At 34.7% G+C, this 22,407-nt stretch overlaps 1 protein-coding gene across 7 annotated transcripts; it reads right to left on the reverse strand.

Moving 5' to 3' along the window:
* Nucleotides 1-3,047: 3,047 nt before the first annotated feature.
* Nucleotides 3,048-19,472, reverse strand: LOC103999838 (subtilisin-like protease SBT2.6). 7 transcript variants are annotated; one of them, XM_065127723.1, is made up of 13 exons: nucleotides 19,217-19,470; nucleotides 18,105-18,159; nucleotides 17,538-17,609; nucleotides 17,380-17,419; nucleotides 16,500-16,644; nucleotides 15,893-16,287; nucleotides 15,334-15,429; nucleotides 15,181-15,253; nucleotides 14,316-14,601; nucleotides 12,871-13,223; nucleotides 10,511-10,778; nucleotides 9,245-9,526; nucleotides 3,048-3,726 (listed from the first exon to the last, which is right to left on the reverse strand). In XM_065127723.1, the coding sequence occupies exons 4-13, from the start codon at nucleotides 17,391-17,393 to the stop codon at nucleotides 3,320-3,322; spliced, it is 2,319 nt and encodes a 772-aa protein (XP_064983795.1). In that variant the 5' UTR covers nucleotides 17,394-17,419; nucleotides 17,538-17,609; nucleotides 18,105-18,159; nucleotides 19,217-19,470; the 3' UTR covers nucleotides 3,048-3,319. The 7 variants fall into 7 exon arrangements, 6 of the variants coding, with proteins under 6 accessions (XP_064983795.1, XP_064983793.1, XP_064983794.1 ...); XM_065127721.1 differs by having other exon boundaries at nucleotides 17,380-17,609; XM_065127722.1 differs by lacking the exon at nucleotides 19,217-19,470 and adding an exon at nucleotides 18,926-19,203 and having other exon boundaries at nucleotides 17,380-17,609.
* Between the last annotated feature and the right edge of the window lie 2,935 nt (nucleotides 19,473-22,407).

Raw genomic sequence — 22,407 nt, forward strand, 5'->3', positions numbered from 1 at the left:
ACAAATAGATATTTCATATATTTATATTGTTTATTTAATATTATTGGATATGTATGTGATATAGTGGTAACGGGTTATCGATGAGAGATGTAGATGTAAATTATTCTAAATAACTTGGTTTTCTTCGTAAATATAAGTATAAAGTTATTGAAAATCATATTAATCTGACTTTTTTTTTTTTGGAAGTCTTCTCTCCATCCCAAGAGGTGGTATTAAAGTTCAAAAAATCTAATGATTAGAGATTTAAGTGATGAAAATTGGAAAGAGCATGAAGTAAAAGTATTCTCTTTAGGAGATATAAGGTAGACAAATACAAGATTATTAGGATAGATAAGTATTTTAAAATTTCGAGGACAAATGGTCTAGGAGGATAAGAAATCCTTGTATGAGAAGGAGTTCTCGGATAAAATCATAAAAATTTAGGATTTGATTAGTTTATAAATATCCTATATGTTTTTGGATCTTAGTGGGGCGAGAGCAAGATTAATCAATGCTTTTGATGTTTCTGAGTTATCATTTAGGGCCTCTAAAAAAGGTTATCCTCTAGGGTTTCTAAAGAGGATGAGAGAAAAAATATAAATTCTTCATGGTTTATATAAGAGGATTTATACTTAAGTGTAGATAACTCAAGAGTCTTAACGAAGAATTTGATTTTTTCATAGATATAAGCAAGGAGTTGTCAAACCATGTTAACCTTGCATTAGCTTTCCAATATGTTCTTGATTTTTTATCTTTGAATTTTTATTTTGATTTTGAAAATCGTCTCTCCCTCCCAATACACGTCAACCTAAAGAACTCTTCTGTTAACCCTCTCTAGATTTATCAAATAATATCATCATGAGTAAAACCTTGAGACTCAAGATATATTTATAGAAATAATTTCTAATTCACTAATGACTAGTCTTTATATCTATTTCCTTAAATTAAATCATAATTTTAATCCATCAAGGAGTTTAGATTGACTTTTTAAAGTAGTTTGAACCTAATCAAAATTCTAAAATACTTACAAACCCTTAATTCTAAAATACTTTTTAAAGTAGTTTGAACCTAATCAAAAGTCAAATTAGTTCATGGTCCAACACCCAATTCCAACAAACCTATCAATGTACCTATAATTGGAATCGAATCAATGATGCTATTTGATTCTAGATAGAGACCTCTATCTCACTAACTCACCATTAGAGAAAAAAATAAAATCTCATAATTGTTTGTATTTTAAAAATCATAAATATCACCTATTGTTTTCTACACAAACTCATACCTGTCATTCCCTACACAACATATTTCCAACCCTTTGAGATCTATACTTCCTTTAAGATGTTATAATCCTTTATATAATCATCTTTTTATTATAATTATACAACTCTAAGTAATGTTTAAGACTCAACATCCAATCTTGTAGCCATAACCTTGAAAATCTAAAAGACTTAATGAAATTAGATTCTTTCACATCTTTCAAACATAAGCCACATCCTTCATGCATCACTTCATCAAATATTTTGATCTTTATTTTAGTAACACCCATGACCTCCATCATCAAATCAACGCTTAGACTCAACTTATTAGTTAACTTGTCATTCAGTGAATCAAAACAATCCTTTTGAGTACAAATATGAGTAAAATAAGCATAATCCAAACACCAACTCTTTTGAAAAGATGTATCATTATCTTTGACCTCTTCTTCTTGTCATCTAATATTCTTTTGAACATATTCAGATGCTCTATCTTCCTCCATCCTCAACTTATATAATTTTTATTTTTCATTTAACTTGTTAATTAAGTTTTTAGCCAAATAAAACTTTTTAAACTTATCCTGACAGAGATATCATCAATAATATTATTGATAATATTATCCATGATGTAAAGACAAATAGTACTTATACACTTTACCTCAAATGATCTTTATTACTCATCTTTTCTAATTTGTCTACTTAAACATTTCAACGTATTTACTATGTTTTGCCGAACAAAAAGATTCTTCACTCTCTTTGTTACGGGATAAAACTATTTCTTCCTCAAATTTTTTTATAGTAAAACCAACAGAAACAACAGATAACATCCTTGTTGAATCTCTGTTAATCAAATATTTTGGGCTCTGATACTACTTTGTTATAGAGAGAAAAAACTTCAAAACCAAAAGATAAACTCAAAGATTAACAAATAAAGAATATACCAGAAAGTCGATGCAAGATTTAACATGATTTGATAACTTCCTATCTATATCCGTATAGAAAACTAAATTTTCATATGAGAAGAACCCTTCGCTCAACTCTCTTTAAATATCTCTCATATGTCTCTTCCTCTCACCAAAATCTTGAAACTCAAGATATGTTTCTAGAAAAAAAATCCTAATTCAGTAATAACTATTCTCTCTACTTGGATCTCTAAACTAAATCCTAATCCTAATGGAATTTGAATCTAATTATGACTCTTCCAGTAGTTTGAACCTAATTAGGACTCCTAAATAGGGTTTACGCAAGGTTGAGGTGATTCTCTCGGACCAAGGCTTATCACAGTTTCATTATTGACGTTAACATGACAGCATAGATAACTGGTGATAAAGCAATGTTATGCTATGACGAAGGCCATAATTGAGCTCCAAGAGAAGCACTCTTCGTACCCTCGTGACCAAATTGATTTTGGTGTCTTCCTATAACAACACACTGAAAGTTTATATATTATATTTATAATAATTTTTATTTTTATTTTTATTTTTTAATAAAAGATAAGTGACAAAAACGAAATTTAAGCTCAAAACCTTACAAAATTTTTTTTCATTCTTTTTTTTTTATTCTCCAACTTTAAGTTCTTAACATATAATTTTTTTTAATTAAAAATAAATTTTTATTACGCTAAACAATGTACAAGATATTTAAATATGAAGTCGAATCTAAGACCCATTACTTGTACAACAATATACTAAGATGTCTCACACAACATACAATAAATATTAAAGCTAATCAAGAATTATAAGAAACTTATTCCTGTAGCCATGCCAACAAACCTTGTTTTGAGAAAAAAACTTTAGGACAAGAACATGGAAAGGATTCATGAAATAGAGTAAAACCTGCATTCTCTAAGGTAACAAACATGCACTTGATCTTAATGATACTATACTAAGCAAATTATACAACGACCACTATGAGCTCTTCATTACAACCTTGGGCATGGTAGAAACTAGCAAGACTCAGGCATTATAGGATTTACATTGCCTCACCAGGCATACAATTCCAAAGCAATTTAGGTTTTGATAGATCATCTACAAAGAATAATATCAAGCTTTAGGATAAAGACAAAGAACTCAAAACCATTGCACCAACTAGCTACTGAAGCCCATTGCTACCACTGGGATCCTCACCTTGTGCCCTCTATCACCTTTCAGAAGAATCTCACCGAAGCTGTATCCACCAGTCACCGATCTGACAGTCAAAGTCACGGTTATCTCACGGGATGCTCCTGACAGCACAGTCATTGCTGGAGGACTGGCTTCTAGAGCGATTTCGGGTGACATTCTAGTGGTAATGATGTAAGTTTCTGAATCAGCTACATTAGTCACCGTTCTTTTCACAGTTTGAGTCCCTGCAAGATGGGAGATGGTGATCGACGGGGTATTTAGATCGGAAGGATGACCCTTGGTCTTGTTGCAAGCCGAGCTGGTGATGTTCAGAATTCCGCCGGGATCCAGATCTGGCACTGAACACAAGAACTTGACGTAGTCTCCGTAAGCTGCCAAAAAAAATGTTCACAGATGAAGAGCAGCATGGATGTCAACACAAAGAACCCAACTAGTCAGATACAGAAAAAAATTGTCAACAGCACATATTGGATAACTAATGTTTTAGCAATGAATATGTAGAATATTGTGAGAAGCAACTTGAAGAATAAGTCCACAAAAGGCAGTAGCAACATCCAAGGTTTTGTCGAAGCAAAGGTACAGGCATGTTCATAATATCATGAAGAAACAGGCCTAGTACTAAAATATAAGAATGTGGTTTAGCATCTGTAATGCTGTCAAGAAAAACAGTATAGAACTGACTGTTGATGTTGATAGGAAGAGAGGATAGAGATATTAAATAGAGGAAGAGTATGACAAGTTTTCAATCTTCTATATTTCTCTTAAGAAAAACACTTTTACAATTTCAGAAACTCTATCTCCCTCATGACCCAACATATGGAGTTTATATAGTACATTATATTAATTGTATTTAAGATGAATCATTCTCTTTCAAAAAACCCTTTCAAGAACCAATAACCAATTTGACTTATCCTTCTATAGACTTTTAATCAATTTTTTCTTCTTGATGTAATGATTCTCCCACTTGATGCAATGAACCTTTTTATGACACTTGAACAAGTTTAATTCCAACATTCTCCCTTCTTAAACTTGTTCCATCCATGCCAAGTTTTCTTCGAAGTTGTTGAAATATTTCAAATTTAAGAGGTTTTGTGAGTATATCAGCCACTTGTTCACTTGTCTTGACATGATGTATCTCCACTTCTTTATTTTTGATATGATCTCTTATGAAATGAAATCTTGTATTGATATGCTTCGATCTTTCATGATAGACTGGATTCTTGGCTAAGGCAATAGCTGATTTGTTATCAACATAAATCTTGGTTGACTTCTCCTATAGCATATAAAGTTCTTGGAGTAATCTTCTTAGCCATATTGCATGACAAACACTAGAAGAAGCTGCTATATATTCTGCTTCACAACTTGATAGAGCAACGATTCGTTGCTTTTTTGAAGACCAAGTGAATGTAGCTTCACCAAAATAAAATACAAATCCAGTTGTTCTCTTCCGATCATCGTAGCTTCTGGCCCAATCACTATCACTATATCCAATAAGCTCCAACTTTTTAGATGATAGAATATTCCATACTCAATTGTTCCTTTGATATATCGCAAAATTCTTTTAGCGACATTTAAATGAGATGTCTTTGGAACTTCTATAAATCTACTTATTAAACCAACTCTAAATAGTATATCAGGTCGAGTGCATGTCAAATACCTTAAACATCCAACTAGACTTTTATAATAAGTTGGATTAATATATTTACCTTCACCTTCCTTGGTCAACTTGGTGCCATATTCAATAGGTGTATTTGTAGGATGACAATCTTCCATGGAAAACTTCTTTAAAACCTCCTTTGCATAATTTTCTTGTGAGATAAAAATTCCTTCATTATCTTGTATAACTTCGATACCAAGGAAATAAGTCATTAAGCCCAAGTCGGTCATCTCAAACTCCTTTTTCACAGAGTGCTTAAAATCTATAATCATGGAGCTACTATTGCCTGTAAATATTAAATCATCTACGTACAAGCATATAAACAAGATATCTCCATTAGAGTTAGATTTTGTATAGAGAGCAAGTTCATGTGGACATTTAGAAAAATCATTTTGAATAAAATAAGTATCTATTCGAGAATTCCATGCTCGTGGGGCTTGTTTAAGCCCGTAAAGAGCTCTCTTTAACTTATATACTTTGTCCTCTTGTTCTTGAATAATAAAACCAGGGGGTTGTTGAATATATACCTCTTCTTCAAGAACTCCATTAAGAAATGCTGATTTGACATCCATTTGTAAAATCTTCCATTTCATTTGAGCTGCTAGAGAGATAAGTAATCTTACTGTCTCCAATCGAGCAACTGGCGCAAATACTTCTTCATAATCAATCCCATATTGTTGTTTATATCCCTTCGCAACCAATCTGACCTTGTATTTCTCTACCTCTCCTTTTGCATTTCTTTTTGTTTTGAAGATCCACTTAACACCGATAGCTTGGTGGTCTTTTGGAAGTGTAGTAAGCTCCCATGTATTATTTTTGTTAATTGCATGAATCTCTTTATTCATAGCTTGTCGCCATTTTTCATCTCTATAAGCTTCTTCGAAGGTTAATGAATCATATCCTACAAAAAGACAAAATAAAGAAAGTTGATCATTGTTAGTATCAATCCTTCGAGTCACATCATATAGGTCCTGAATCGGTCTTGTCCTTCTTATAATTGGACTTCTTGAATCATGTGACCTAGCTGATCTAGGTGATGATTCTGGCAAAGCAACTTCGGTGCTTGCTTGTATTATATCATCTTCTTCTGAAACTACAGCTTTCTTATGCTGCTCATCACTTTTCCAGTTCCAAATCTGTTGTTCATCAAACTCAACATCTCTTGACATCACAACTTTATTTGTGATAGGATTGTAGAGTTTGTAACCACTGGAATTTTCTGGATAACCTAGCAAAATGCATTTTTGACTTCTATCCTCCAATTTTATTCTCTTCTCTTCTGGTATCTTGGCAAATGCAACACTTCCAAAAATCCTAAAATGATCAACTCTTGGTTTTTGTAAGCTCCATGCTTCTTCTGGTGTAACATTACCAATTCGCTTTGTCAGAAACCTGTTAAGCAAATAAACTGCACAAGCAACAGCATCACCCCAAAATTCTTTCGGAATTTTTCTTTCCTTTAACATACATCGGACCATATTAAGGATAGTCCTATTTTTTCTTTCTAAGACACCATTTTGTTGAGGTGTGTATGGCATGGTGAATTGATGTAGAATTCCATTATTTCTATAAAAACTTTCAAATTCATTTGATATATATTCACCACCCCTATCTGTTCTTAAACATTTAATCTTACAACAACTTTGTCTTTCAACCAAATCCTTAAATTCTTTGAATTTGCTTAAAACTTCTTTCTTTTCTTTTAACATATAAACCCAAGTTTTTCCACTATGATCATCAGTGAAGGTAAGAAAATACCTGCTTCCTCCAAGTGATACTGGATTGATAAGGCCACAAACATCTGAGTGCACCAGATCAAGTCAATTCCATGCTCTTTTTGTCCTTCTCACTTTGAAAGGCTTTCTTTCTTGCTTACCCATGACACATACTTCACATAATTTTGCTGGACGATTAATTTTTGGCATTCCTTTCATCATATTATACTTCTCTAGAAGTTTCAAAGCCTCAAAATTTAAGTGAGCATATCTAAGATGCCAAAGTATAGAAATATCCTTAATATCAGCTTTAAAACAATTTGATTGATCAAAAATACTTAAATGCAGAGGAAACATTCTATTCTTTGCCATTTTCACATGTGATATCAGTGTTTTATTCTTATCATGAATTGAGAGAGCCATATCTTTCATCTCAATTTCATAACCTTTTTCAAGTAATTGTCCCAAGCTTAAAATATTATTTTTCATATCAGGAACATAATAAACATCTGAAATGCATACTTCCTTGCCATTATTAAGTTCAAGGAGAATTTTACCTTTGCCTCTTACTGGTCTTTGAGACAAATCGCCAAATGTAATGTTCCTGGAATAACTTGTATCTATTTCTGAAAATAGCTCTTTGATGCCACACATGTGATTTGAAGCTCCTGTATCTAGATACCATGTCATAGATTGATCCTCTTTCAAATTATCATAACTCATTAATAAAACTTGATTTACGTTCTTTTCTTCCTCAATAAAATTTGCCTTATCACCTTGATTGTTAGGATTATAATAACATTCATAAGAATAATGTCCATACCTTTTGCAAACATAACATTGTATTTCAGACCTTTTAGAGTTTCTGCCACGTCCACGGCCTCGGCCACGTCCTCGACCATAACTTCGACCTCTTTGGCTAGAATTTTCTCCACCACCTTCATTGTTTGGAGATTCTTGATTGGTTTGATTTCTGCCTCCTCTTCCTCTTTGTCCTCGTCCTCTTCCTCTTTGAGAATTTGATTCTCGTTTATTTTCAAGAGTAAGCTTCGTTTGTAATGCTTGCTCCATAGTTTTGTCTTCTCCTCTTTTTGCAATCCTTTGTTCATGAACTTGAAGGGAACCTATAAGTTCTTCTAAAGACATTTTTTCCAAATCTTTAGATTCTTCGATTGCAACAACAATAAAATCAAATTTCGGATCTAGAGATCTCAATATTTTTTCTATTACTCTCTGATCATTTACTTGTTCACCATTTCGTCTCATTTGATGAACAATAGAAATAATTTTTGAGAAGTAATCAGAAATGGTTTCAGAAATACCTTGTTGTAATTTCTCAAACTCGGCTCGTAAAACTTGTAGACGAAGTTTCTTTACCTTATCAACACCACCGAATGCTCTTTGAAGCATTTCCCAAGCCTCCTTTGAAGTATTTGCTGGAGCGATGATCTCAAACATTGTATCATCAAGCCCTTGGTAGATTGTGAACAAAGCCTTTTTCTCCTTCTTCCTTCTTTCTTTGAGTTGTTTTCTTCCTTCTGCATTCATTGCTCCTTCTTCTGCTGGACTTGGTTCAGCAAATCCATCTTCTACAAACTCCCATACATCTTGGAAGCCTAGAAGAACCTTCATTTGGATGCACCATATGTCATAATTTTCTTTTGTCAATCTGGGGATCTGGAGTTGGATGACACTTGAGGAAGAGGCCATAACTTGGCTCTGATACCAGATGTTAATGTTGATAGGAAGAGAGGATAGAGATATCAAATAGAGGAAGAGTATGACAAGCTTTCAATCTTTTATATTTCTCTTAAGAAAAACACTTTTACAATTTCAGAAACTCTATCTCCCTCATGACCCAACATATGGAGTTTATATAGTCCCCAAAGATACATTATATTAATTGTATTTAAGATGAATCATTCTCTTTCAAGAAACCCTTTCAAGAACCAATAACCAATTTGACTTATCTTTCTATAGACTTTTAATCCATTTTTTCTTCATGATGTAATGATTCTCCCACTTGATGCAATGAACCTTTTTATGACACTTGAACAAGTTTAATTCCAACACTGACAGCAGTATGAATGTCTAAATTGAAGGACCATATGAAGAAAATAGGTCTTTAAAAAACATCAGCAAGAAAAATTCAAAGAAAAGTTTGAAGGTAATGAACTCAAATACTAGGATAATACTTTCTTCTTTCCAAATGTTATAAATAAGCACCTCATTCTTATAGAGTTTCATGCAAGTGAAAGAATTGCTAATGAGCTACAATGGACATTTATGAAAAAATTGCCCAGAAATATTCAGTCCAATCCTGAGCTACAGACTGCAGTCAAAGATTCTGAATTATTCATACAATTAAAAATATCCCTGATATCTAAAACAAATAGCTTATGCCTTGTAGTACCATCATGCAAAATTTGATAACTTCCATTTTTAGTAGTAAAACCATAAAAGTTTTAACCATGGAACTTCATTTAGGATTGGCAAGCCCTACTAAAAACAACTTACTTGAATCCAGAATGAGTCCAGGATCCAGAGCAGCTTTCGGATCAACTGCACCACTGCCATAATCAAATGGTGTAGCCTGCACCAATGTCATGACCCCATTTTCAGAATATTGCTGTGCTAGAATAGGTCTGTCACGCCGATCCAAAGTACTGGCTGTTGTCATCAAGGCTGACTTGATAGCACTTGGGCTCCACTGAGGATTCTTTTGCCTTATGAGGGCTGCAATTCCAGAAATGTGTGGAGCAGCCATACTGGTTCCAGAAACCATAGCAAAGCCTTCTCCTGCAGATGCATTTGTCTTTACTATTCTGGAGCTGAACATATTCAACAATTACAGGGATTCTATCATGTCCATATATATTGCTTCACTTCCTACTAGTATTTCAACAATGTCCAGTCAAGATATTTTCAACAATGTCCAATTAATACAAGTTCCTTTACATAAAAGCTTTAGGTGTCTTGGATTAATTATTCAATAAGATGAAGAAATCGATGAAAATATTATTCATAGGGTAAAAATAAGATAGTTAAAATGGTGAAGGACGTCACGAGCCTTGTGTAATCATCGAATAACTTTGAGATTAAAAAAAAAATTTATAAGATAGTTGTGAGACCAACAATGCTTTATGGATCCGAGTGTTAAGCAATTAAGAAACAATATATATAAAAAATTTGTATTGCTGAGATGAGAATGTTGAGATGGATGTGTGGAGGAGTTATTAGGAAGGATAGGAAAAGAAATAATTCTATTCGTAAACAACTAGGTATCGTTTCGATGGAGGATAAGATGAGAAAAAATCATTTAAGATGGTACGAATATATGCTTAGAAGACCTCCGGATGTAATAGTCAAAAGAGATAAAATGATTAATGTTAGTGGCATGAGAAGAGGTAGGGAAAGACTTAAAAAGACTTTAATAGAAACTACAAATAAAAATTTAAATACTCTAACTAAATATATGACTTTTTACATATCCCAATAGCGACAAAAAATCCATGTTACCAACCCCAAATAATTGGGACTTACAGTTTTATTTTTATTGTTGTTATACAGTTGATATAATCATGCATAAGTATTTAGGAAATCAGATATCAGCAGTACTGGTCTTCAAAGAAAATGAGATTAGCAACCAAGGGGTAAAACAAGCCAACTATACAATTCGTTTCATGGGGATTTCAATATCAACGATGCATTCTCTATGGTTCATCATGCATATTTATTTTGTCATCAAAATAACAAAGTAAAACCCATAATTTGAATTGTTACCTATGTAATTAGCCTCATCTGTTCCATTTGGTGCCCAAGCAGCCCAAATTAGATTGCCTGGAGCTAATATATCAGGTTTAAGGACATCAGCATCTTGAAAGCTGAAATCCTTAACATCTGGTCCTCGTGAAGAGAATAGTGCCACCTGAGGAGCTGATTTATGCAGTATTGGTGCCAAACCATCAGCAATGCTGGCTGTTGCCTGGAAACTTATTGGTCGACCAGCCCAATCTCTTTTAGTTGAACAATTGTAATAGTCAATAAGTTCCTATATAGTTAGAAAATTTCAGCAAAAATTAAATTTTCACAAGACCATAATGGAAAAATTACATATTAGATTGGACTAAAGGCCACTTCTTAAGAAAAGTCAAATGTTAAATCATACTCTTCAGCATTTGAAGTATCAGTAAATTAAAATTGTTCTAATCAGGTCATCATCTTGATTAAGCTGAAAACATGTATCATAGTTTTGGGATAAAGCTAATATGTATAGGAATCTCCTACAAGCTAAATTTTATTATGTGCAATTTAAACTATTTCAAGCACCAGGATTTGTTTGTCCTCGGTGTTCAAGAAAAGAAAATGGAAATGATAAATTGTAATTATGATTTACATCCTTCTGACAAGTGACAAATAATGCATGTGCAAAGAGCAAAATCATCAGATCACAGAATAAGGCCTTGATTCTATCCAAGGGAATCACAACTAGACACTCTTGAAACAGTGAAAACATTAAACATATGCTCTTCAATCACATGCTTGATTGTTGTTTGTACTTTGTAATCTGAATATACCCTGCAGAAATGATTATTACTGAACAAGATTATTTAATGTGTAAGTCCGGGAAAAGTTTATGGCATGGAGATCAACCAAGAAAAAGAATGGTGAAAACCTATTAATGGAAAATGCAACTTTTCTGTATCCTTTTTTTTGCAAATTTTAGATAAACATGTATAGAGATTAAATATGATCAGCCCTATCTACGTGTTCTGCATGTAATGAAGGACCACACACTTTATAAATTATAAAGCAGTGATGTTATAAAGCAGAGATTGTATATGGTTAAACTGACACCACAGATGAAACAAGTCCTATAGTCAGGCATATGGCAAAATCAATAAATGGTACATTGAAAGTATCATTTTCTCATTGTGTCATTAACATGCATCATCAGTTAGAAGACATGGAGATTATGGAGGCTTTGGCTGATGTACACTTTAAGTGATCAAGATTTTGTTAATGTGCAAATTGTGATGGTGGCAATTGATGCTTCTTAACACTTTTAAATTTTATTTATCGTGAAAGATTTGATCATAGAATCCCATCCATTTTCTGGTTTTGGAGAATGTCTTTCTACAGGACATTGGATCTATTCATTAGCTCCTACTTGTGCACAATTTCATGAAATGTAGGTGCATCCTCATAATAACAATGTACATAACCGTATTCCAGTCTGGTCTGATATGGCATGAACTATAGGTGGTTTGGCTGAAAGGCTAAAGCAGCAACTTCATTAATGCATAAGCAACCAAAAACAACCCCTAGTTTAATTGCATCTTCTGTTGCAAGTCTCTTTAATCAAATTGTGATGCAAGAAATTTGCTTGATGAATAATTATAAGTTATACCCATGACAATATGGCATATATGAGATTTATCATAGAATGCACAACTTAGGATTTGTTAAAATGCAGATATATGCCCATTAAAAGCGTATAAGTGCCAAAGAATGATTAGTTTCTTTCAACATACTAGAGAAGTATGCCCTGTTAAGACCCAAATATATAGAATTTATGGGTATAAGTATGAGTGCTTTACCAGAATGCTCATCAGGTTTACATCTCAATTTATAAAACAAAAAAGCCATCCTCTCTAAACATGATAGTCCCATTACAAAACATGGTTTCCAAGGTCAGTCAATCCCAATTCAATTCATCCATAGCTGGGAAGAACAAGACAAGAATCTTGATACATTTTCTTGATGCATATTTTTTGTTCATACAACTGTAAGCTAAAACCTCCATCAGTCTAAGGGAAGTTGTATCTCAGATTCATAAAATTTGTTTATAACCAGGACCCCTTTTTTTCTGAAATACATTCACATTTTTCTTGGAATTCAAGCTTGAGCTAAGGAATGAAAGTAGTTCCAACAAATTCATAATTTGAAGTACTATACTGTTTTTCACTTTAAGTTGATTTCGGGAATGTCGAGTATAGTTCTTCTAAAACCAGAACACATATAAAATCAGAACTAGAAATTACCCTTGGCCTACTTCCCAGCCAAAAATAGATAATTCATTGATTGAAATTAAATTGGTTTATTAATTGCATGTACATGATAGAAAAATCAGCAACAGATACCTTCGTCTTGCTGACATCTGCAATGAGGATCCCAGGAGTATCAACAGGGACAGGATCAAATTTGGTGCCTGGATAGGTGTTCTCCACTGCTACAATAAAGCCTGCTGCACCAAGACTTTTTGCTGTTTCAGACACCTTTTTGATTGATGCAGTGCCAGAAATAAAATTGAAAGAAAATCCACACAGTAGAATATTTCCCTCCACCTTATTCCTATTCAACAGCTCAGGCCTTTGGCAGTCTAATGGGTTGTAAGTCATCAAAGATGAATCTAGCATCACATCATTTGCAGAGACCAGGTTGAATGACTTATTCCCATGTGTAGCTGCTGTAGTTAGAAAATGGAAGTAACTTTCTGTTAAAAATGCAAATGCAATATCATGATTCAACATCTATAGCCCACAAGTACAAAAAGGAAGCTAATGACTTTAGTTAAAAACACGACAAACCTCCAAAAACCACATGCCATATGTTCAGTGTATAGAACGTAAAGCAAAAAAAAAAATCTGATTCCTTGCTAGTTGCTGCTTAGTAATTAATGTACACAATGAATAGTATATCAAGACATAGAGGAGACATATTAAAATGCACCTAAATTTTCCATCAATAACTCACCAACAGATACAGTTGCTGCCTTGCAACCTATTAATAAAAAATCATTAAAATTTTAACCTGTGTAATCTGAGCCAATTTTTACATCATAGTACAATTTTTAATGCTCAAATTACATACATAGCTCAAATGATCCATAACTGCTTCCTGAACTTGCATAAAGAAATTTTACCAAGACATGTTAGAGCAGCACAAACACAAACATAAAATGAGTTGATGGAATGATTTAACAAGAACTATCAATGTTGATTAACACTTAACAGTATCACTTCCTTTGGTTATACCATATATTATTTTATGAAAAACAACATATAGACCACGGTTTGCAATTTCGTACCATATCAGAATTTCGATGTTAGCTCAGTACGGTACGATACTGCATACCGAACGGTATACCGCTCGGTACACACACACACACACACACACACACACACACACACACATATATATATATATATATATATATATATCATTCCGTCCGGTAATGGGCAGTCCGTGTACCGGTCAGCTGACGGACCGGTACCTACTGCCCGTATCGGACGGTATTATTCGAAATTGTATACCTTGATATAGATACTCAACAAACTATACACTGTTCATTTATAATAAACCAGAACTGTTCATTTTATAAATTTCTTTTGGTACTCAAATGCACGGTCTTACCATTGACAACTATCATTCTCATGACTCAAAAGACTCAAAAAAATGCCATTAACAAGATATTGATCCATTCATTCCATTAAAAGTTTAGACAGCTTGTGTAAAAGAAATGTGTGTTCTCTTGTCATTAATTATTCCTTGCACATGGGAGAAAATATTGATAGTTTAAACTTACGTGACAATCCGAGCCCCGGTAATTTTTTTCCATTTCCCAGGGTCAAATGATTCTTGTATCTACGATCATCAATAGCAGCAGCAACGGTTGTAATCCATGGACTGAAAGACACCAAGGTTTTAGGGAATGGACCCCCATTTCCAGCAGCCTGTGCCACGAAAACTCCAGCTTTGACAGCAGAAAGAAGTGCAGCATCAAAAGGATTTAAAAATGTGGCTTTGGTAGTTGTTGGCGGACTGTTTGGCCCTACTGAAAGATTAAGAACATCAACACCATCAAGGACAGCCTGTTTCGAAGACACTTCACTAGGTTAATTTTTTACAGCTAAAAAAAAATTTATATTGTAATGTTAAAAATGGAAGTACATAAAATTTAAAAAGAAGGTCCAACTTGAGGATAAGACATTGTGATATGAAAAATTGGACATCTTGTGTGGTATATCATCTTTGTTTGTCAAATGCAAGAGACAAGATACGCAAATGCCCATAGTAAAATATTTAGTATGTGGTCCATGACTTTAGCAAAATGAATGTTATTATCCATAAGATCCTCTTAACCTTCCTGACTCTAGATGCTTCATTAATCAGAAGATTGTGCCATCTATGCTATTGACATCTAAATGTTCTTAAGGACATAGTCTGTGTGGTGGCATACAGTAAATGAACAAATAGAAAGTGGACAAATTCTATAGACAGCCGATAATGACAAATTCTGAATTTGATGCCTCATAAACTAGTTCTGAATGAAAATTATTTTCATAACAATAGCAAATACGTTTGTCAGTAAAATAGTATAATGGTGACCATAACCAACGGCATTAACAGTGATGTGACTTCTTAAGTAATATCAGTTTCTTCTTGCATACCTGCTCAATGGCAGAAACAACATCAGAAACATATCCCCCAAAGAGCCTATAGAGCACCTTGTATACAGCAATCCTAAACACAGGAAAGCAGAAAAAGATAATTAAAACCTAAAGCTGAACTTGCCATAGACAATTTATACAAGATGATTTTACCTGGCACGTGGAGCCATGCCACTCGCTTTTCCAAACTCATGTCCATGCATTCTAACAGGAATCCCATTGTTTCCAGCAGCTATGGCAGCTGTATGACTAGTAAAAAACATGAATAAAAAGTTACCATAATACAGAGACAAAAATATATGGAAGCATGGATGTCAAGAACAATCAAAAGACATCAGATTTCATGTCAACTAATGTACGGATGTCAAACGAATATCATGTTTTTACCAAAATTATCCTGCAATGCTTAGGTTTTAATTTCTTCATAATGCAATCATCAGAAAAAGCAGGAAGATCATGTTTAAATTTAGTTATCACTTAGAAAGCAAGCTCTTCAGTGATTCAAGTTAATCAAATGGTTCTCTAGTTAATGCAATTTTCATTGCCTGCAGATGAACCAGCACAAAGAGAAACAGTTTGAATGTTCTGAAGAGGCAAATCCCTTATGATGTTTGCTAGATTAATTCTAGATATTGCATCATATAGAAAAAATTCTTTACATCTTCCAAGAAAATGGTGCTTAAGGCACAAAAGAAGACTCTGTGGTACTCACCTTCCATGACCGTCGCCATCCAGAGGTGATGAGAAATCAATTAAAGGGTTAAATGCACCAGCAGCAATTGCAGCTTTTGCAAAATGCTGGGCTCCAATTATTTTACCATTGCAAAATGCCCTCTTAGTTTCTGAATCAACTTCGCATTTTCCTCTGTAATGAGGAAGAGGTCCATATGGCTCAGTGTTGTGTGTAGAAAAGCTAGGATGCTTTGGATAAATTCCTGAATCCACAAAACCAATCACAATGTCTTCCCCTGCTCTGTTAAAGCCACCACCTGTTGGCCAAACTTCTGTTGGTAGTCCCAGAAACTGTGGAGTATGTGTGGTTAATTTCTTTATTTTCATGTCTTTCTCCACATATTTGACCCCAGGTGCCTTGCTGAGAACTTCAGCCTAGTAAAATAATTAGTCAAAAAAATAGACAGCCAATGCCAATTAAAATGAATCTTAACGCAGCAGTACAGAATGAATGGACATCAGAGCAATCCAGTAATGTACTTTACCTGTTCAGGAGACATGAAAACAGCCAATGCAAAATAAAATGAATCATAATGGCAGCAGTTCAGAATTGAATGGAGACAGAGCAATCTAATGATGCATTTTACCTGTTCAGGAGACATGTGAATTGCAAAGCCATTGATAAGATGATGATAGCTGTATAACTTCTTATAGGTCCCAACTTCAAAGAGTGAATCAAGAAGAGAATCATGCCTTTTCTCAAGGTGAAGGGCATAAGAGGTAACAGACTCACTGCCACCAAAAAGATGCAGAAATGTGAAGCTTCAAAAGACTTGGTAGTTTGTATGGAGTAATTTGCATACAAAAAACCACCATAATCAATAACAGCCATAACAAACAAAGCATTTAATAATCATGTTTCTGAACCATCTTTTCTTTTTACCCTCCTTTCTTTCTGTAATGATGATGTATATGTGTATCACTACAACTAAACTACTTCAGATACGATACACCTTTGGAGAATAAATAGAAAAGAAAAGGCCGATGAAGATTTTATAAATGATTCAAAACAAATATGGATGACTGAAATTGCTCTGGATAAAAGATTCCTCACAAACAAAAGGAAATATAACAGGCATGTGCATAACAATAACAAGGTTTGACCAAAATGGTGAGATATCTAATTGGTCGGATAGCTTCAACAACCATATTGTGGAAGTTAAAAAAATGACACCAAATTCAAACAGTTGTATCTAGCTTCATGAACCAAAATGGGTGTAACTTAAACCACCTCCACTATAATGGAAAAAAGAAAATTTGACTTTTTGGGCAAGTAATAACCAAAAGTGAGTATTCAGTAATTTTAAGTGAACTTGATGCTGAAATATAAAGCATCAACTCTGACTGTACAGACACAAGGAATCAAGTCCAATCTAAATCATCAAGAAACCAACTCGCACAATCACATCTAATCTTAAGTGACACTGGAAGCACAGTATAAGCAAAGGATTGGAAGTTAGGACCTACCTGGTTATGTCCATCCTTTCCACTAAATCTACAGCTGTTGCTGAAAATCCATCAACACCACCATTGTAACTCACTACAGGCTCTCCTTCTACAGTCACAATATATATATCCCCACTTCCAAAAGCTAGAAGTGGCAGAAACAAGAAAAGCGCACTCACAGGTTGCATCGCCATCTTCATTAATTTATCAGCTGAAACTATAAAACTAGACCTTGATTTCTGAGACCCCAACTGCAAGTTTATTCAATGTGGAAGACAGGAAAATGTATTAGTAATTAGAAAAACGTATATAGCATGCCTCACAAGAAATAGAAGCTATCATTTATTTAAAATTTTAAGTTTATGAAGGGAAAAGAAAAAATATAAGAGTTAAAAAAAATCAACTGAACTGTAGGACACTGATGGAAACTGAATGAAATGCATCAGTTGATAGAAAGGGATAAGAAAAACAAATAAGAAATACTTGCAAGCTCATGGAGAACTCAGGCAAGCAAAACTGAGATCGTCTGCATATAATTGAGAAAAACTATTAAATTTGGAGCAATTGTGTCAAGAATAAGGGAAGGTGATCTGGAGTCAGTTTATCATCAAATAAAAAAGAAATGCATGCCCACAGGGAAAAGCAGCAGTATATCAACTTAGTCTGATGCCACAGAATATAAAGTGCTACTGAAGCAAAGAATTAGGAATCACATTGATTGCAGAAAGAAAAGTTAAGCTTCTTACATCAAAAACTGACTGCTGTGATATTTAAACCGCCGCTTTAACTGATGTGAGGAATCTGATACACCAAGCAAAAAAAATATACAAAATATACAAAAAAATCACTAATTAAAAAATAAACAAATCTTGAGTCTGCTTGCTCAATGTTAACACCAATTTAAGAGGGAAGCCATTTTCAAATGCCTGTGCATTACATCTTCAAAGCAGTAGCGAAAAATGCAATTTTTGCCAGTTCCATGTGCACCTCTTTCCATTAGAGGGTCTGGAAATAGACAATAAGATGCAGCATTACGAGGCCATGGGAGGAATCCATTCCAAACAGAGAAGTCATACAACAAGGATCGTATATAGGCTTCAGAAGATGAAACCCGATGCTATTCTGCTTATGATTTCAACTGTTAATACTGGAAAGGGATGCTTTTAGAACACTATTTCTACTCTGATAAGTTCTTGATAATATAACTACCGAATCCTACAACACAGAGATCAGCTGGAGTCAAATACACAAGGGAAAAGGAAAGCAGTCTTTAATCGAACTATATTCCCACGATATCTACCCGTAAGAAGTCATTTGCATCACCTTCCATCGCATTACCTTACACGCAAAGATAAAAAAAGTTCATTTTTTTTTCTTCTCTCTCTCTATTTCCAGTAGAGATGATAAAATTTGAGAGCTCGACTGCTACACACGTCATAAAAAAAAAAATCATTAGAAGCGGAAAACACATGACGAACTCCATCAAAAAGTGGTCAAAGAAACAGATCCGGATCTCCGCCATCGGACGAAAAAAATGATCGAACGATTAGGAAGCAGGAAAATATACTTGAACGAAAAGACATTGTTATTTTTCTGAAAGAGCGAAAAATGACAAGTCGTTGTGCCTCCTCCCCTCGACTCTGCGCTGCACACCAACCATCGATTCCGAGTTCCACAACTCACCAGAATCGATCGAGAACAACCGGGGTTCGCGATTAAGGCGAGAACGATCGAACCGGGGGGGTGAAATTAAGATCAAAGATGAGGCTTAGGGTTGGCAATGAATGCAAAACAAAATGATGATTAATGAAGAATAAAAAAAGGAAACCTTTGATAAAATATCTGAAGGAACTCTTACGTAAATCGAACGCGTGCCCGAAGAAATGCGTTCCGACGAAGCTACGCTAATCGCAGAGTGAAAGAGAGAGTGTGGTCAGGGAGGTCGCGTGTGTCGGTGGAAGAACTCGCGGGTGAAGCTTAAACTGACGCTTTGTTCGTGGGCCCCGCAATGAAATCGTTGAAGTCGGCTGCTACGAGAGGCGAGCTGGCGAGGAGAAGGCTTGGGTCGACGGGAAAGATGCTCGCTTCCCGCAGACAGATACCTGCCTTGCAGTTGGAGGCAGCGACGGCCGTGCAGGTTCATCATGGAAACGTGGGCCCGTCTCTGTCGCCGTCCCAGGAGGCGGATAAGAAAGCCGGGCAACGGATAAGCGAGTGGGAAGAACCGTACGTGTCCCGACGGTGGTTCTGTCTGTTCTCCGCGGTTATTCACCGGTGATCGAGTTATGATGGATGCCAGCAGAGCAGGTCTGAACGGCTATCGATCGCAACGAGTAAAATAAAGCAAGGAAAAGATAAGAATAATATTTTTTTCTCTACTTGAGTCAGTGTAAATAAATAAATATTATATATATATATATGGTAAAGAAAATGATGGGAATAAATGGATTGGGTGATGTTAACGAAAATAAATATTATATATATATATATATCATCAATATTTCATGCTCTAATTTGAACGAGTATTATCTTTAATAAGATATAAAGTGAAATAAACTTTTGTATATGAATAAATACTAGTAGGCTATAACATACAGCGAAATTAAATGGAATCACAATAGAACACTAAGATATACGTGGAAAACCCCTCCAATGTGAAGGGTAAAAATTACGGGGCAAACTAGAGATATCCACTATAAGAAATAATGAATATACAAATCTCAATCTTTTGCCCAAAACCCTAACAAGAATCACAAAAGAATAACTGAGATACAAGGATCACGTTATTGTGCATAAAATTCTAAATTCTCTCTAATTCTCCCCAAGTAATCACAGTAAGAATATATCGTAGATTTGATCTAACCTAAGCTGAGAACACTACTAGATGATTGAGAACAATCTCTCTGCGTTGTCTTTGTTTTCTTCCCTTTCTTTCTCCTTGGAGTTTTATCTTTTTCTCCTCCTTTTTGCTGTTGCCAAGATGTGCCCTGCTACCCTCGTTGCTGCCCTTTTATGCTTATTTTCATAGCCACTACACCCCCACTTAATATGAATTAGGGTTAGGTTAAGAGGGGGTGAGCTGTGAGCTGATAAAGCCCACCTTGAGCTGAATGTGGGTTATCAAGAATGTGGGCTGACAGCCCACATTCCTGATAACCCACATTCAGCCCAACAACCTCCCCCTTCAGCCCATAAGAGAGGCTGTTCCAAGACTCCTCAATGTGAAGCTATGCTTTTGTCAATATGTCTTCTCCGTTGTCATCTGTGTGAATTTTCTAAAGCTGCAACTACTTTTCTTCAAATACATTTCGAATCTAGTGGTATCTGACATCTATATGCTTTGACTTGGAATGAAACATTGAGTTCTTACACAAATGGATGACATTCTGATTGTCACAATGTACAACATAATTTTTTTGTTTCAGCCCCAATTCTTGTAAGAATTCTTTCATCCATAATATTTCTTTGCATACCTTTGTAGCAGCAATATATTCTGCTTTTGTGGTGGAGAGAGCAATACACCTTTACAACCTGGATTATCATGACATAGCTCCCCCTGTAAAAGTAAGTACATAACCTGAAGTGGACTTTCTCGTATCTATATCTCTTGCCATATCTACATCTGTGTAACTTATCAATATAGGTGATCCACCTCTAAAGCTTGAACAAACCTTAGAGCTCCCTCTGAGATATCTCAAAATCCACTTCACTACTGCCTAGTGCTCTTTGCCTTGATTTGCAAGAAATCTACTAGTAACACCAACTACATATGCGATGTCTGGCCTCGTACATACCATTGCATACATTAAACTTCTAACTATTGAAGCATAAGGAACCTTTTACATTTTCTCCTTCTCCTTATTACTTGATGGACTATATTCTGAGCATAACTTGAAGTGACCTGTAATATGAGAACCAATTGGCTTTGCATTGCTCATATTGAACCTTTCTAATACCTTCTCGATATATTTCTCCCGTGATAACCAAATCGTTTTGGTTTTTCTATCATGGAAAATCTATATGCCTAGTATTTGCTTTGTTGGCCCCATGTCCTTCATTGCAAAAGACTCACTTAATTTATTTTTCAACCTATCAATTTTAGACATATTTTTCCAAGAATAAGCATGTCATCAACATAAAGTAAGAAAATAATAAAATTCTCACCAAACCATTTGATGTACATACAGTGATTTGAAGTCATTCTTTTGTATTCATTTTATGTCATAAATGAATCAAACTTTCTGTACCACTGTCTTGGCTTGCTTTAGCCCATACAAGCTCTTCTTTAACTTACAAACAAAGCTCTCTTTACCTTTGACTTTGAAGCCTTCTAGTTGCTCCATATAAAATTTCTCCTCCAAATCACCATGAAGGAAAGCTGTCTTCATATCTAATTGCTCAACCTCCAAGTCCTGCCTAGTAGCAATACTAAGAGCAACACGAATAGAAAACATTTTAACAACAAGAAAAAATATCTCTTCAAAGTCAATACCTTTTTTTTGACCAAAGCCTTTCACAACCAATTTAGCTTTGTACTTTGGTTGAGAACAATATTCTTGAGTCTTTAACCTAAAAATCCACTTGTTTTTCAAGGCCTTCATTCCATTTGGTAGTAGTACCAAATTATAAGTGTAGTTCTTCTAAAGAGCATTCATCTCTTCCTGCATAGCAATTAACCACTTCTCTTTCTGCTCACTTTCAACTGCTTCCTAGTAACTCTCTGGTTCGCCTGCATTAGTAAGCATCACATACTCATCTATAGAGTATCTTCAAGAAGGTTGACGTTGTCTAGAAGATCTTCTCAACTAAGGTTCTACGAGAAGTTGCTCTCCAAATTCTTGCTCAACATATGTCCTGCAGATAGATCAACATCAGGCTCTATACCATCTTCCAACACATCTCCTCCATCACCCTGATATACTGGAGGAGTAACTGGGTCACAATCTACTAATCTTTCTGTAGAAGTCTTGGCCAGGGTCTTCTTCTTTAAATCTTCAAAGGTTTGATCCTCAAAGAAAACTACATCTCTACTTCTGAACACCTTCTGCT

The sequence above is a fragment of the Musa acuminata genome, chromosome BXJ2-10 (genome assembly GCF_036884655.1).
Source record: "Musa acuminata AAA Group cultivar baxijiao chromosome BXJ2-10, Cavendish_Baxijiao_AAA, whole genome shotgun sequence".
NCBI lineage: Eukaryota > Viridiplantae > Streptophyta > Magnoliopsida > Zingiberales > Musaceae > Musa > Musa acuminata.

Excerpts from the sequence above, each read along its gene's own strand:
- LOC103999838 (XM_065127719.1), bottom strand. The coding sequence starts at position 17,558 with ATGAAGATGGCGATGCAACCTGTGAGTGCGCTTTTCTTGTTTCTGCCA. Across the intron at positions 16,288-16,499 it reads TTCACATGTCTCCTGAACAG|GCTGAAGTTCTCAGCAAGGC; the intron begins GTAAAATGCATC and ends TTATTTTACTAG. Across the intron at positions 15,254-15,333 it reads GGCATGGCTCCACGTGCCAG|GATTGCTGTATACAAGGTGC; the intron begins GTAAAATCATCT and ends TCCTGTGTTTAG.